The sequence below is a fragment of the Quercus suber genome, unplaced genomic scaffold, assembly GCF_002906115.3.
Source record: "Quercus suber isolate HL8 unplaced genomic scaffold, Cork oak 2.0 scaffold_27, whole genome shotgun sequence".
NCBI lineage: Eukaryota > Viridiplantae > Streptophyta > Magnoliopsida > Fagales > Fagaceae > Quercus > Quercus suber.
In genome coordinates this window covers 485,570-501,771 of record NW_027069492.1, presented here as the reverse complement: position 1 = coordinate 501,771, position 16,202 = coordinate 485,570, and the positions used below count along the sequence as shown (strand labels likewise).

The 16,202-nt window shown below is 35.7% G+C and overlaps 2 protein-coding genes across 3 annotated transcripts in view; one reads left to right on the top strand and one right to left on the bottom strand.

Moving 5' to 3' along the window:
• Positions 1 to 16,202, top strand: part of LOC112001953 (probable beta-1,3-galactosyltransferase 14) — an 84,761-nt gene that overhangs the window by 21,112 nt on the left and 47,447 nt on the right. The window lies entirely within an intron of this gene.
• LOC112022479 (increased DNA methylation 1) lies at positions 7,912 to 14,717 on the bottom strand (the record flags this gene model as incomplete). Of its 2 annotated transcripts, none has more annotated exon segments than XM_024055090.2 (7): positions 7,912 to 9,286; positions 9,375 to 9,576; positions 10,306 to 10,405; positions 11,563 to 11,649; positions 12,277 to 12,518; positions 13,487 to 13,569; positions 14,594 to 14,717. In XM_024055090.2, coding segments are annotated over 7 exon segments (2,160 nt in total), but the record flags the coding sequence as incomplete, so codon positions are not given.

Genomic DNA, 16,202 nt, shown 5'->3' with positions numbered 1-16,202 from the left:
ATAGGAATCTTAATTCTGGCCATTAGATTCTTAATCTCATTTCATCAAAATGATCTTAATGTTGTAACGATCAAATTGATTGGTCATAAGCCCTAATCAGACCATCAGATTGAAAGTTATCATCAAATCAAGTTTTAATAGCCGAGATGCACTATCACAAATTGAGTCTAACTATATGTGATATGAACAATTGATTCCAATTGGTTATAATTATAATCAATTTGAGATTAATGACGTGTCATAATTTGATTGGCGAGAACTACATCTTATGGTAAGGTTGCACACATTTAATTAATTAGATAGTCAAACATTAATTTTTCAATAAGAAATCTTACTCATTGAATAAGGTCTAGGTTAATTGGAAACTAATTTGGGACCTATTAATGTTAATCGTGCTACAATTATTTTCTAGCAAATGACCTCTGCTCACCATTCCGGGGCTTCAATTTAAGCATAAGAACGAGAAAATTTTGATCCGAATTGAATAAGATATGATTCTTTTTGTCTTTGCAGGCTGTTACAATAGTTACGGGAAAACCGAATTTTGCTTGCTTTTCACTCCCACCAATCTCTACATTTAATGCACTAACTTTCCCCAAAGTTTAAAATAGGGTCTAGGTTCATGATTCTTTTTGAACCTTCATCGACCCTCATTAAATGACCTTCCATTCATATTTTTTTCACTACTACTATATAAACCCTCATCTCCTACATTCCAAACACACGAAAAACCCCATCTCTTCTCCCCTCTTAAGTTCTAGTAAAGTAGAATAGTCTTGTCATATCTTAGTCTTCCTGAGACTCAAAGTATTTGTGAGACTCACTCTCCCTCTCCTAGTTCTTCTTTTCTACTCCACCCATAGGAGCTCCATCAAAAGTCTTCTCCTCCACCATGTGAATCTTACATGCATGTATAATCTCTTTCCCTAACTTGATTTTTTATATCATTATGATGAGATTAAGAATAGAGCATGCTAGTGTTTATTTAAATTCCTTAAATAAGTTTTTCAATCCAAATGCAATGCTTAATAAATTGAAGTAGGGTGTATCACATGCACACACATTAAATTCAACATGCAAATTGATTGATAACATATTGGATGATATGATATGAATATCAGTCACCGTAGTCTAGAAGACTAGTTTTACTGGGCAAGATGGGTGCCTAACGCTTTATCTTAGATTGCATCTAAGACCAAAGCCATATAATTTCTTATGATCAATGTAAATTCATTTGCAAATCAATAAAATGAGGAATTTTTCAATTTTGGTTTTCTTATTTATTCCAATAAATAAATAAGTGGCGACTCAATTGTATAACCCTTAATCTAAAGGGGAAAATATAATTGATCGAACCTCTATTTTGAGAGGCAATAACACAACTCCACCCATTCATGTGGATTTGACCCAATATCAAAAAAAGGGGCCGAGGGCGCAGTCTCTCACAAGTACTCCTATATAAGTCAAATATTGTACTCCTAGTTGGCTCTAAGCATGCCTAATTGCTAGTTCCTAGATTCTATCTGTTTTTTCCATTAATATTAAAACCCTTCAGGAACCCTATAAAACTCTATTATAATTTTACCAAACCTTTTGAAGTTCATTTATAGCTTTACCAAATGAACTCTTTAAATGAGACCCAGACCCACATTAGACCTTATATCTCTAGATATCAAAGAAGGTCCATAATTGTTTATAAACAGAAGAAAGAGTACACTTCTAACGAATGTGGGACTTACAACAAAGACAAGTAAAAATTCTAAATTCCACGAATGGTAGAATTTCATGTGTTTGATTCTTTCCATAAAAATTAAACTTTAATTATTTTATAAGGAAAGAAAAAAACACCATGTGCCATTGCTATGTTGCCATTAGTGGAGCATAGGAAGCAAAATGTGACAAAATTTTTATTCCTAGACAACCAAATTTTTGGAACACACCAACCGACATTTACTTCAATCTCCGCCAAGTAAATAAAGTTTCAATGATGCCCAAAAGGTGGAGTTAAGGTAAACTTTGTTGTAAACTTGTTGTAAAATTGTTATCCCCATAGCACTACTCATTTGTTCTCATTTTTTGGTGTCCAATATAACGGTGAGGATAGTCGTTGGCAAGCCACATGTTGGAGAGTAGGTTGTAAAAAGGACCAAAATGACTACAAACTGAAATTAAGAGGGACCAAAAGGTATTTTTGCATTGTTTTTACTTCTTTTCTCTATTTTCCTGGATGAATACTAGTCAGTTTTTCATGTATCAGAGCATTAGCATTAGGTGTGCTAAAACACCCAAAATCCTATTTTAGCACCCCAAAGAGCAAAAGAACACCTACATCAAGTGTACTAAAACTAAAAATAAAATAAAAAAATTAGCATTTGTGCTACAGTGACCAGCTCTCTCTCTCTCTCTCTCTCTCTCTCTCTCTCTCTCTCTCTCTCTCTGTGACCTCACCACCAACGCCTTTGAGGTGGAGATTAGGGTGGATCGTGATGGAGATTAGCGTGCAGTGGTTGTTCAAATTGGCATGCATTTATGGTGGTTGTTCATATCAGCGTTGAGCTCGGTTGGTGGCAATTTGTTATAATTGGCGAGCAATGGTTGTTAAAATAAGCGTGCGTTTGTGGCATTTGTTGAGATTGGTGGCTAGCGATTTGTTCTAATTTGGGTCACGATGAATGTTTTTGTCATGGTTGGTTGCTGGGTTTGGGTCACAGTGGTTTTGGTTGGTGTTGGTTGATTTCACCGTGGGTGGCAGTCGGCTAGCTGTTGTTGCTTGTGTTTGGTGTGGGTTTGTTTTGGATTGTGGTTGTTGGGAGTGATCTTACTGTTGGTTTTCTTTTTCTTTTTTTGGCAAAAACTATTGAAATGATTTACATTATTTTAATAGGACCTCTGTTAAAATAGGAAATAGGATGTAGGGTGAATTGTGAATTGTATGCTAAAATAGATAAAGTAACTTTTTAGGGTGCTAGATTAAATTTTATTTTTAGCACCCCACATGCAAATGCTCTCAGGGAGGCTAGCTATTTTAAAGAACACTAGGCCAGCAAATGATCTTAGCGAGGTTAGCTTTTTTTTTTTTTTTTTTTGAGTAAACAGTAATACTTATTAGAACACACACAAAAATAGTAATATTAGTGTTTTAAAGTGGGGTTTATAATATATTACATTATAATATAGGGAGGCTAGCTATTTGAGAGAGCATTAGGCCACTAGTTGTCTGTGTTGGGAACTTGGGCTAGCTACTACAACGCCAATAGGATAAAGAAAAATATGACCTTCAGGCTTCCCAGAACATCTTCGGTCCTATTTATTTCTCGCAATTAAGTCTAAAGTCGCAATTATTTTTCATAAAATTTTTGAGGTGGTGATATTTCTCGCAATTAAGTCTAGAGTCAAAATTATTTTTCATAAATTTTTTGAGGTGTGAGATGTTAATGGTAGTTAACAAAATAATGTCAGTGATGAATCCAGCTAAAAGTTAATAACAACTTGACAACTCGACAATTGTAAAATTTGTTAGTAAAAAATATTAGGCTAAAATCCAAAACTGACCCTCTAAGTTTCAACATTTTTTTTATTTCAGTCCTTCAAGTTTTAGTTTTGTCATTTTAGTCCCCTAAGTTTTAGATATTGTCAATCTAGACCTCCGTTAGGCTTTTGTTAATTGTTGCCGTTTACTCTAACCAAAATGATGCCGTTTGGAGCTCTTTTTTTATCATTAATTAAAAAAAAAATGAAAAACTGTTACTACCAAAAAAAAAAGAAAACCAAAAACAAACAAACAAATAGAAACTAAGGGGAATGATGTCGTTCCCTTACAACTAAAAACAAAATAAAAAACCCCACCCCCACCGATACCCTAGCCTCACCGATTTCTGAGAAAAAAATTGAAGGGCTGAGGGATTGACTGAGGGAGAAAGAAATTGAGCCCAAAACATCATCGTTTTGGTCAAAGTAAACGACAATAGGTAACAGAAGCCTAACGGAGGACTAGATTGACAAAATCTGAAATTTAGAAGACTGAAATCACAAAACTAAAACTTAGAGGTTTAAAATGATAAAAGTTGAAACTTAGAGAGTCAGTTTTGGATTTTAGCCAAAATATTATGTGTGCTGAGTATAAAGCTAGGGGCAAAAGAGTAATCTCAGTGTATACCTATATATATATCAATAATATGTTATATGTTAGTGTATAACTATATATATATCATCCAAAGTAGTTTCTATTCCTGAGGAAGAGTATCATCGCCTCTTGTCTATGCATTCTAACTCTGTTGGGTTTGGTTCTACAGCTACCTTGGCTCACTAAGGTACTTCCACTACTTGTCTTGCCACTTAGGAACCTTGGGTCATTGACCTAGGTACTACTGATCATATGACAGTTACCTCAAGTTTACTCTCTGATCTTGAGCACTCTAGTAGTCTTCCCAATGTTACTATGGCAGATGGCTCATCCACTACAGTTTCTAGTTTGGACACTGCCAATCTTAGTCTTAATCTTTCTCTCTCTTGTTGTTATATATTCCCAATTTTCCTTTTAATCTTTTACTGATTAGTAATCTTACAAAACTTTTGAATTGCGCTGCCTTTTTTTTATCCACTCATTGTATCTTTCAGATCTCAAGACAGGGCAGATTCTTAGTGGAGGGCATGAAGCCAGTGGACTTTATTACCTGGATCGACATGGTTCTTCCAGTTTAGTGGCTTCTCACTGTCTATCACCTCTTCAACATCATTGTCACATTGGCCATCCATCTCTCAAGAATTTGAAGTTGTTAGTCCCATGGTGTCATTAAATTGAGTCATTACAATGTGAAGCATGTCAATTGGGTAAACACCATAGGGTGCCATTTGTCTCTAGGCGTGAGAGTCGTGTTAGTAGTCCATTTCATTTAGTTCATTATGATATTTGGGGTCCAATAAACACTCCCTCATTATTGGAATTTAGATATTTTGTCACTTTTGTTGATGATTATTCTAGAGTCGCCTATATTTATCTTATGAAAGAAGTGTCTAAATTGTACTCAATTTTCAAATAATTTTTTTATGGAAATAAAGACTCAATTTAATGCTTCACTTCATGTTTTTCGATCTAATAATGCTCGTGAATAGTTTCATACATCTTGTCTCAATTCTTTGATGACCATGGTATAATTCACCAATCTTCATGCCCCCATACTCCATAACAAATTGGGGTTGCTGAACATAAAATGCGTCATTTGTTAGAGGTCACTCGTGCTTTATTGTTTCATACGCATGTTCCCAAATCACATTGGAGTGACGTTGTTCTAACTGCATGCCAACTGATCAATCGCATGCCATCCACTATTCTAGGTGGTCAGATCCCTTATACTATGCTTTCTCCTAATGCACATTTATTTCATCTACCTCCTAAGTTCTTTAGTTGTGTGTGCTCTATTCATATCTTAAGTCCAGGGAGTGATAAACTTGATCCTAGATCAATTAAATGTGTTTTTCTTAGGTATTCTCATACTCATAAGGGATATTGATGTTATTCACCTACTCTTCATTGTCGTTTCACTAGTGTTGATGTCACATTTGATGAGTCTTAATCTTATTTCTCTCATTCGGTTGGTAGTGACAGTTCTTTTCCTTATCTTCCTCGCTTACCGCTTGTGTCTCTTAATGAATCTCCTTCTCAAAAACCACTCCAGGTGTATTGTCGTCGGCAAAAACCTCCAACAAAGACTTCTTCCCCGCCTAGTGACCTGTCTCCTGATCCCAACTCTCTTCCAATTGCTTTACGCAAAGGTAAGCATACATATACCTCTCATCCTATCTTTCAATTTGTCTTTTATGGTCATTTGCTTCATCTCTCCATGCTTTTACCACGTCCTTGAATTCTATTGTTGTTCCTAAGTCTATCTAGGAGGCTATGTCCATCCCTAGTATGAAGTCTGCTATGGAGGCAAAAATGTTTACTCTGTCTGAAAATGCTACTTGGTCTTTGGTTACTCATCCTCCAGGAAAAACTATTGTTGGCTGTCATTGGGTGTATACTGTGAAGTACTTACCTGATGGTTCTATTGCGTGTTTGAAGGCTTGCTTGGTTGCCAAAAGTTATACCCAGACATATGGTGTTGACTATACAGAGACATTCTCACCTGTTGCTAAAATATCTTCTGTTATGATTTTGATCTCCTTGACTACTAATTTGGGCTGACCACTATTTCAGTTAGACGTTAAAAATGTCTTCTTGAATGGTGATTTGAAGGAAGAGGTGTATATCGAGCAACCACTTGATTTTGTTGCTCAAGGGGAGTCTGGAAAAGTGTGTAGGTTGAATAAGGCCATCTATGGTCTTAAACAATATACCAAAGCTTGGTTTGGTAAATTCAATAAAGCAATGTTAAAGTTTGGATTGCGGCGTTGCCATTCTAATCTCTTTGTGTTTTCTCATACCTCTAAAAGAAAAAGATATTACTAATAATATATGTTGATGATATTAAAATCACTGGTTGACAAGAAGGTAATTGATGATTTGAAGAGATACCTACAAAACTCCTTTCGAACTAAAGATATGGGAAACTTCGTTATTTCTTAGATATTGAGGTAGTACGATCTAAAGAATGAATCAGTCTATCACAAAGAAAGTACGTGTTCTATATTTTGGATGAAACTGGTTTGTTAGGATCTAAACCAATGGAGACTCCTATGGATCTAATGTCAAATTGTATGAAGATTAGGGAGAGCTGTAATCTAATGCTGAGAGATATAGTCATTTGGTTGGTAAACTAAACTATCTCACCATTACTCGTCCAGATATATCATTTGCAATCGGTTTTTTGAGCCAATATATGAAAGATCCTCACTTTCCACATTTGGATGCAGTTATTCGGATTATGAGGTATCCTAAAGCACATCCAAGCCATGGTCTTTTGTATAAAATTAATGATCATCTACAGGTAAAAGCCTATACTGATGCTGATTAGGCAGGATCATCGTCAAATAGAAAATACACTGCTAGGTATTGCACTTTTCTAGGAGGAAACCTAATTACTTGGAAAAGCAAGAAACAAACTATTGTTGCCAAATCTAGTGCAGAGGTTGAGCATAAAGCCATGACACACACATCATGTGAGCTTATGTGGATTAAGCATAAACTTAAGGAATTAAAATTTGTTGTGAAGGTGCCTATGACTATGCATTGCGATAATCAAGCAGAAATTCACATTGCCTCCAATCTTTTGTTTCATGAGAGAACCAAACATATAAAAGCAAATTGTCATATTATTGAGGAGAAAGTAGAAGATTGTGTAATAACTACTCCATATGTTTCTACAAAAGTCCAAATTGATGATATGTTTAAAGCATTGTGTAAGACCAGTTTGGGTTTATTATGTAACAAGCTAGAATTGTATGAAAATACTCTCCAGCTTGAGGGGGAGTGTTAAGAGTATAAAAGGGGCAAAAAAGTAATCTCAGTATATACTTATATATATCAATAATATGTTATATGTTGGGTAATTTGAACAAACCAAACATATACGTTTTCTCCAAAACAATGTATATATATGAAGCATTACTCTATTCCTCAAGATTGTCTGTCTTTTCCTGTTCCTATATTTGCATTGCTCACCATTTCCAAAAGACATAATTCCATTCTCATTTTGCAACTATTTTGTTCACTTGTTGAGATGCTATATTGTGATTGATGTACAATAATAATGTCAATGATAGACTCATGTGAAATTGATGTTACATCAATCAGAATTTGCCATCCCAACAAGTCATAAAATTTTCCACGTCTCTAGCATTACTTCAGTCCTCATTTTGTTCTCTCCCTCTACTAAACTTTATTCTTTTTTAAATTTTGGAGGGGGTGAGGGGGAGTTTAAACCTTTCATTTTTGTTATTTTTTCAGATTTATAAAATATAAGCCATGCCAACTAGCTAAAATAATTTGTTCCCTGACCATAACATAATTTTTCTGAATATATAATTTATTTCCACTTATCATTCAACTCACGGGCTGTCTGTAGCTGTTCATCCAACGAGATTTGTGTTTCATCATACATACCCGAAGATTCAATACTAGAAACCATTTCAGGCTGGCTATCCCCTAATGTTGGAACCAACTCTTCACAGGACAGCTTTGAAAATTGGTCCTGCAAACTACTTCCTTGGTTTTCACCTACTTGCCCATTCTTGACTTCTGTTATCCTGTTGTCCAATTCAGCACCATCTTCATTAGTGCCACAGTTTGCATTAGACTTCTTTGCAGGCTGAATGATTTCCATCTTAGCACCATCTTCACATTCCTCCAAATTCCCACCCACAAGTCTGATTTCCATTTCAGCACCAACTTCGAATTCCTGTAAATTGTTGCCTTCAACAAGTCTGTACTCTGTTTCAGTACCAACTACGACAGCGCAGAAGGCTGCATTAGATTGTTGTAAAGACTCGATCCCCATTTCAGCACCAACTTTTAATTCCTGCAAATTGTTGCCTTCAACAATTCTATACTTCCATTCAGCACCAACTTCAACAGCGCAGCAGGTTGCATCAGATTGCTGTACAGACTCAATCTCTGTTTCAGCACCAACTTTTAACTCCTGCAAACTGTCGCCTTCCACAAGTCTGTTCTCCGTTTCAGCACCAACTTCGACAGTGCAGCAGGTTGCATCAGATTGCTGTACAGACGCAATCGCTGTTTCGGCACCAACTTTTAATTCCTCCAAATTGTTGCCTTCCACAAATCTGTTCCAGGTTGCATCAGATTGCTGTATAGACTCAATCTCTGTTTCAGCACCAACTTTGAATTCCTGCAAACTGTTGCCTTCAACAAATCTATTCTCCGTTTCAACACCAACTTTGACAGTGCAGCAGGTTGCATCAGATTGCTGTACAGACTCAATCTCTGTTTCAGCACCAACTTTTAAATCCTGCAAATTGTTGCCTTCCACAAGTCTGATTTCGGTTTCAGCACCAACTAGGTTAGCACAAGAGTTTCCCTCAGACTGCTGTGCAGACTCCATCATAGGCTCACCTCCAGAATGAATACCAAGTTTAGCTGATTCTTTCATTCCTATTGACGATATATCTACTTGTCCTGTATCCCCATCATCAATTGCCATTTTACCATCAGCTTCAAATTCGGGCAAATTCTTTCCATTGGTTGTTTCGATTATTAATTTAGCACCAACTTGGATAGTGCCGGAACTTCCATCAGATTGCAGTAGGAACTCTGCCATGGGCTTTCCTTTGGAACAAGTATCTACTTTTGTTGGTTCCTCTGTTCGTAAAGGCGATTTATCACCTGGTCCTTCATCAACCAAGAATTAAATTAAACTCTTAAAAAATTTAAATGCCAACATGAATGAAGTGATACAAAGGGAAGAGGAAACACTCACCAGAATGTCTATCTGCCTTTTGATTTTCGCACAAGGGTTTTTTGAGCAAAACTGTTCCAGGAAAAACCATCAAGTTGATCTTATTCAGACTTTTCTTTTCATTGTCTTCCAATGGTATGAAGCCAAAACCCTCTGTCCATGTCTCCACTAAATTCGGAATGGCAGATATCACAAGCTTTTCCACCTTGAAAGATGCTAGCATCTAGAGAACCATGCCGCCATGGACAAACAATATCACAAAGAAGCAAATAGAAAATCTCGATATGAAGAAAATGTGGGGGAATACTGAACTTTAAATTGATCTCTGATCTACATTCTATACAATGACTGAGTTTTAGTTCTGAAAGTTTATACCTTGTGCAGAAAACTAAAGATGGTATGTTCTACTCATAGGTTGTAGCAGAATATAGTGGAATCTGGAAATATAAAACTACAAAAGTTCACTCCCATAAGCTATGGAGATCTCTTACCAAGAAAAATAAAAGGGAAAGAAGAAAGAAAGGGGATGAGGGGGTTGGGGAAGAGAGAGAGAGAGAGAGAGAGAGAGAGAAGGGAGGGAAGAGCAACACAGATGGCCTCAACTTTTTAAATATATTAGGAAACTGTGTCTTGTTTTTTTTTTTTTTGTCCTTATCTTATTAGGAAACTTTGTAAGGTACTCATAAGGCAGTCGAGAAACAAAATGCTGTTTAAAACTTAGAAGGAAGTATTAAAATATCTTCTTCGTGGAAAAGAAGAAAAAAGATTCATAACTTAATTCCATCAAGAACCATAAAGTTCAAGATCACTTACCAAAAAAGAAAAAAGAGTCACAGTTTAAATAAATATTTGGGATGTGCAAACCTCATCCCAAGTAATATTTGGGCAATCGATAAAAGCCAGTTACTACAAAAACTGTCCAATATATTCACGGTAAAGAACAAATTTTTACCTCTTCAATAGCAGTCACAAGACGTCGACACATTCCCTGGCGGCGGTATTGACTGCAAGTTGCAATAAGAGGCATCTCTGCAACTGTAGTTCCATGGACCCTGTAAATAGATAAAGGTCAGGAAAAACCAACAGTAAACTGGAAGCAAACAGGCACCCTCCAAAAAACTAAAATTTCAAAAGTCGAAAATTCATAATATAATGGACTTTCACTTAAGGAAGAATTGAAAACAGAAAAGAACATGGGAAGAATTCTAGAATTTCATCTATCTATACATCATGGGAAACTGCAATAGCAAATCCTCAAATATCATGTTATCAGGAAGAAAGATAGTTCAGAACATTCTTTCAGTAGACAGTCTAGTAGTGAATAATATATTTTAATAAACAGATAGCAAAAGAAATATGTCAGAAGCATTAAACATTAATAACTACTAATCATATCAAAGGGTGTGAATAATAATACATTAAGGGTGTGATTGATGATTGAAGCATATGGAAAGATTCCATTACATCTTTTTTCAAAAATTTTAAAAAAATAAATAAGGACTACTATCAGCTAAACTAAACCAATGTTAATAGTAATAGATGCCATTTACATATAAAATGATTGCTTTCTTTGTATTCTAAGTCAATAGCATATTGTTCAGCAAAATAAAATAATAATAAAAGCCAATAGCATATTGTTACTCAGGATCTTCATAGGACAATGTTTACATATAGCAAAATGTCTTTTTTTTAATAGGTAATAACAGCTTTATTGATAATAAAAGCACAATGAATTTACGATAGTAAACTCATTGCACTGAAAAGAATACAAACCGATCAAAAGTAAAGACCAACAGAATTTAGGAAGTCAGACAAAGAATGACAATGCGTAAACCCCCAAATCCGGGTGCACTCAAACAAAGTCCTGAGTAGCAAAGACTTCACACAGTCTACAAGTCTCTCAGTTTCCTCAAAAGTACGGGCATTGCGCTCCTTCCAAATTAACCACATAATACACGATGGAACCATATTCCACACTTTGGAAGTGTGACTCCCCAACCAATTCCACCATGCCGTAAGAAGAGAAACAACACTCTTTGGCATTACCCATTGAACCCCAAACAAACGAAAGACTTCACTCCACAAAGTATAAGCATACTTACAATGGATCAATAAATGATCCACAGTTTCCTCATCACATCGAATAGCAAAATGTCTCAATTATATGATCTAGAAAATCCACTTACAAGGGCATATATATTCATACTACCTGATGGATGCTACAGAAATTAGGACATCATCTTTCTCCAGGACCACTGAGTAAAATCCATGAAAATTTAGACGTGCAAAATCTGACCTGAAGATCACAGAGAAAAAAAACTATTAAAATACGTTGTTTAAGTCAAAATTATATTCTCTAACACCTGAATTCAATAAATCGTGAAACACTTCTTCCGCCCAGAATTCTTGTAGGAGCCTCCTCCGCCCAAAAGCCAGCCAGAGAAGAAAGAAACATATGATAACAAGTCTGATGAATGATGAAGGAAGATGGCACATGGATGAACCAAAAATAACAGAGATGGCTGTAACCTATGTTCGGGAGAATTACACTAGTTCGGATTCCAACAAAATAGACAAGTCCATTGGAGTAGTTAGCAAAGTGGTTACAACAGTCATGAGCACTAGAACTATAATGATTTGAGTATATGAGGAATTTAACTGAGATGGACAGAATCAGAGAGAGGGACCAAATTGACAATGATATTAAACATTAAGATTGACTGTACAAAAATTAAAATGTTGAGGACCGAATTGACAACAACCTCAAACTAAAAGGGATCAAAGTGTAATTTGCCCTAAAATTATTGTATTACCATGCAGAAACCATAACACAGGCAGAAAGGAGCAGCAGAGAAATGGAGAAAAAATAAGAATAATATGAAGAGACAACAAAACTGAAAATTAGACTATTCAAGTCACTCACCCCCAATTGTACAAAACATGGGGTATCATGTCTATGCCTGTTCTTGGATCTACCATGGAAAGAAAGCATTCCTCCATGATAGAAAGAGCAACAGCTAATCTTGAATTGCATTCTGCCTTAAGTGCAAAACGTTGGGCAGAATGCATCTTCTGATCGTCATGTATGCATCTAAGAAGCATCCATGAAAAACCATCAGCAACATGATTGATGAGCCCAACACGAGACTGAAGACCTGAATAAACCTGCACATACCAGTGAATTCTTAAAAATTTAATATTATTTAGACTAATAAAATGACTAAATTATATGAAATTAGGATGGAAGAAAAGAGATCCATAGGCACAAAGCAATCTCCTAAGTAGATTTACCATAGTAGCCACATAAAATTAAGCAGTCATGCACAGCATTAGCGCATTGACTTATCTCCTTCTAGTGGAAGAAACAAATCATTTCCAAAAGATAGTTATATCTCTTTTGGGTTTGAACACAGCAGGAAACTGAAGTCAAAGATAAGGGCATCTTTCACTAATGCAGGAAAACTCATAGGAAAAGTGTCAAACTTCTTCCCTTTCTAAGTCAATAGAGAAGTTCTTTTCTTTCGAAAAAAAAAAAAAAAAAAAATTGATAGTGAATAAAAGCCACATGGGGCAAAGGACACAAGGAAATATGTAAGAAGGAATTATATTGCTTCCAGGAAACTATTAAAGTTTATACACAGTTACCTTTGGGTAAATGTAATAAATATGGTAAAAACGTCACAACTACAACAAGAATTATAAAACACACAAATTGCTAGTAGAAACAAACTAATAAGAATTATCTTTCTGACAATCATAGTCACTCAAATTTTTGCAACTGCTCATTAAAAGTAAACAAAGACACAATAAATCTCCCAAATAAAAGAAGACAACGCCATGCTTCTACATACTATTAAATAAGAGAATCAATATTTTCAAATGTTTGCCTACCTAGCATTAAAAAAAATTAATAATAATTTCAGGATGATGATTCAACCAGTCACAATAGGAGGATTGGACATAAAAGTATGAACATACGTTTTATGAGGAAAAGAATAACTTTAACTCAGAGCCAATCCTTACCTCACCAGCAACACTAACATACCAGTGAAGATAATTAATTCCTTCATTTGTTAAATTCAACAGATCATTTAGAAGGAAAAATTTAGAGTCTAGAAAACACAGCAAGGTACCTCTTGACAGCTTTCACTACAAAACCAAATATCCGATACTGCTCCTTCATATATACCTTTTCTTTTCATGCATGCCTCATGATCTGTTCACCAAATTATGCTGATCAGTAAACTAGACATCAAAATCACTGCAAAGAATCATGAACAAAACATATTCTATGTGTAAAAGTAGCAATTGATTATCTATATATAAAGGGTATAATTATCAGGTATCTTAGAAACCATATTCGCAGGAAGCATCATGGATAAAACATTGTCTAAATGTAAAAGTGCAACTCATTGTCTATCTATGAAAACTATGTTTATCACATATATTACACAAACATATATCCAGGAAAAGCAATGTGGCTAAAGCATGACTGAAAGGCTAAAACTGCAACCACTCTACAGGTTCCTTAATATAAAACTGAGATAGCAGAGGCAAGTTCCTAGTGGTTTTAATTATATCACAAACACTTGCTTACTTCAAGGACAATGCACAAACTTATCTACCTTCACCCCATGGAAGCAAATTGAACTTCATTACATGCAGATGACACTAGAAAAAATGTGTATTTGTTAGTTCACTAGCAATGAATATATTGAAACCATATTAAAATATTCTAGTACCTATATTGTCTAGAAAAATGCATATATTAAAACCAAATTAAAAACATCGCAGTACCTATATTGTCAAGAACAATGCATGTATTAAAACCAAATTAAAAATATAAAAAAATAAAATAAAATAAAAAATCTAGTACCTAAATTGTCTAGAATGGAAATTATATTAGCATCTGAATTTGCTGCTTCACAGACAAGCTAAAGTTGATATGATGATAGTTGTCAGTTGTTTTTATTTCCCCCTATTTTAAAGACATAATACTTGTTAAAAAAAACTACCCAATATGCCAATCCAGATGTTTAAGTAAATATGTGAAATAGAGGTCATATTATGAGTTATTTACCCATATAAAAAATTCAAACCATCCACATTATTTGAAACATCTTTTCTTCATAAAAAATAAAACAAAATAAAATAAAATTTTCTCGAGCTATTAACAGTTTTGGAAAAGTTTTAGCTACAAGGAGAGTAATTGGTCTAGAACTGGGGTAAGGGGCAATTACATTTATGCTCGCACTGTGAACATTTTAATGCATCAGAAGAACTTGAAGCCTCTTTATCATTAACCAATTCCCCACATATCCGACAGGTGCAATTTGGGCAGTACCAGCTGCCTTCAGGCAGCTCCTGAAGAACAAAGGCAAAATTAGGTCATTCACTTAGTGAAATTATGGAGAAAAACCTACAACTCTTAAAAAATCATGTTCAATATGAATCTTTATAAAAGGGAAAACTGTAAGGCAATTATAGAAACAAGACGCCTTATTTTTGAATTCAAAAGAAAAGGAAAACATTCAGAAAGAATAGAGTGAATAAATAGATATCATCAGCTTTCTCCGAATGCAAGAAAATAATCTGATAGTAGTCAAATGCATAATGTAAAGATATCATGTGTTCCAGAGAAACAAAAATAATCAGTGCCAAAATGCACGTTGGCAGAAAATAAATTCTTTCCCAAGATAAGTATACAGGAATTCAAGTTTATATGCACTAAAAAAGGAACAAAAAAATTTGTATGCTAAGGGGGGGGGGGGGGGGGGGTAAAATATATATTTTTTTTGATAAGCAAGAAAGAAGTATATTCAAGAAACTACCTCATGAAAACTACATAAGGCAGGCAAAGGATACAAGGGAGGAAACAAACAGAGAAACAACAAAACAAACAACAACCAACAAAAAACTAAGAACAAAGAAGAAAATTGAGGAACAAAGGGAGAGAGTCACTAGAGGTGAGTCTCCAAGCCCTAGACCAATCAAATAGAGAGCCACTAAAGAAAGCTAGCAACTGATCATCGGTTTTATCCTTATCTTCAAAAGTTCGCCAGTTTCGCTCCCTCCAGATACACCACATTAGACAAAGAGGAACTAAGTTCCAAATGCTAGAGGAGTGCTTTCCCAACCAATTCCACCACCCATAAAGCGTATCTGCAACTGATCTTGGCATAACCCAAGAGATCCCAAAAGATCTAAAAACCAAGCTCCACAGTTGATGAGCTTTGACACAATGGAGAAGCAAATGATTCACTGTCTCCCCGCTACATCGACACATAATGCACCAATCAACAAAATCAAAGCCTCTACCCCGCAAATTGTCCCCTGTACGGATCTTCTCCCAAACTGCAGTCCAAACAAAGAAAGAGACGCGTGGGGGGCCTTAACCTTCCAAATACCTTTCCAAGGAAAGATAATAGGCGAGGGACTCCGAAGCTTATCATAGAAAGAGCGGATGTTAAAATCCCCCTTCTTCGACAACTTCCACCTCATACGGTCTCCGTGCTCTGATTTAGGTAAATTAGTGCCCAAGGTTCGAAAGAAAGCCTCCACCTCACCTGTCTCCCAATCATTTGGGTCCCTGAGTAATCGAACATTCCAGCTTCTCCTATCCGCAGACCCTAACCTATCCAGAGAAGAGGCCACAGATGCCTCTCTGAAATAAGCAATCCCATACACAGCCGGGAAGGAAATATAGAGTGGTGATTCTCCACACCACTGATCTGTCCAAAATTTCACTCTATCCCCCACCCCTACCTCGAACTGAATGAATTTTCTAAACACCTCCCAACCTTTCCGGATGCTTCTCCATAAGCCGCACCCTGGACACCCCTACCCAAC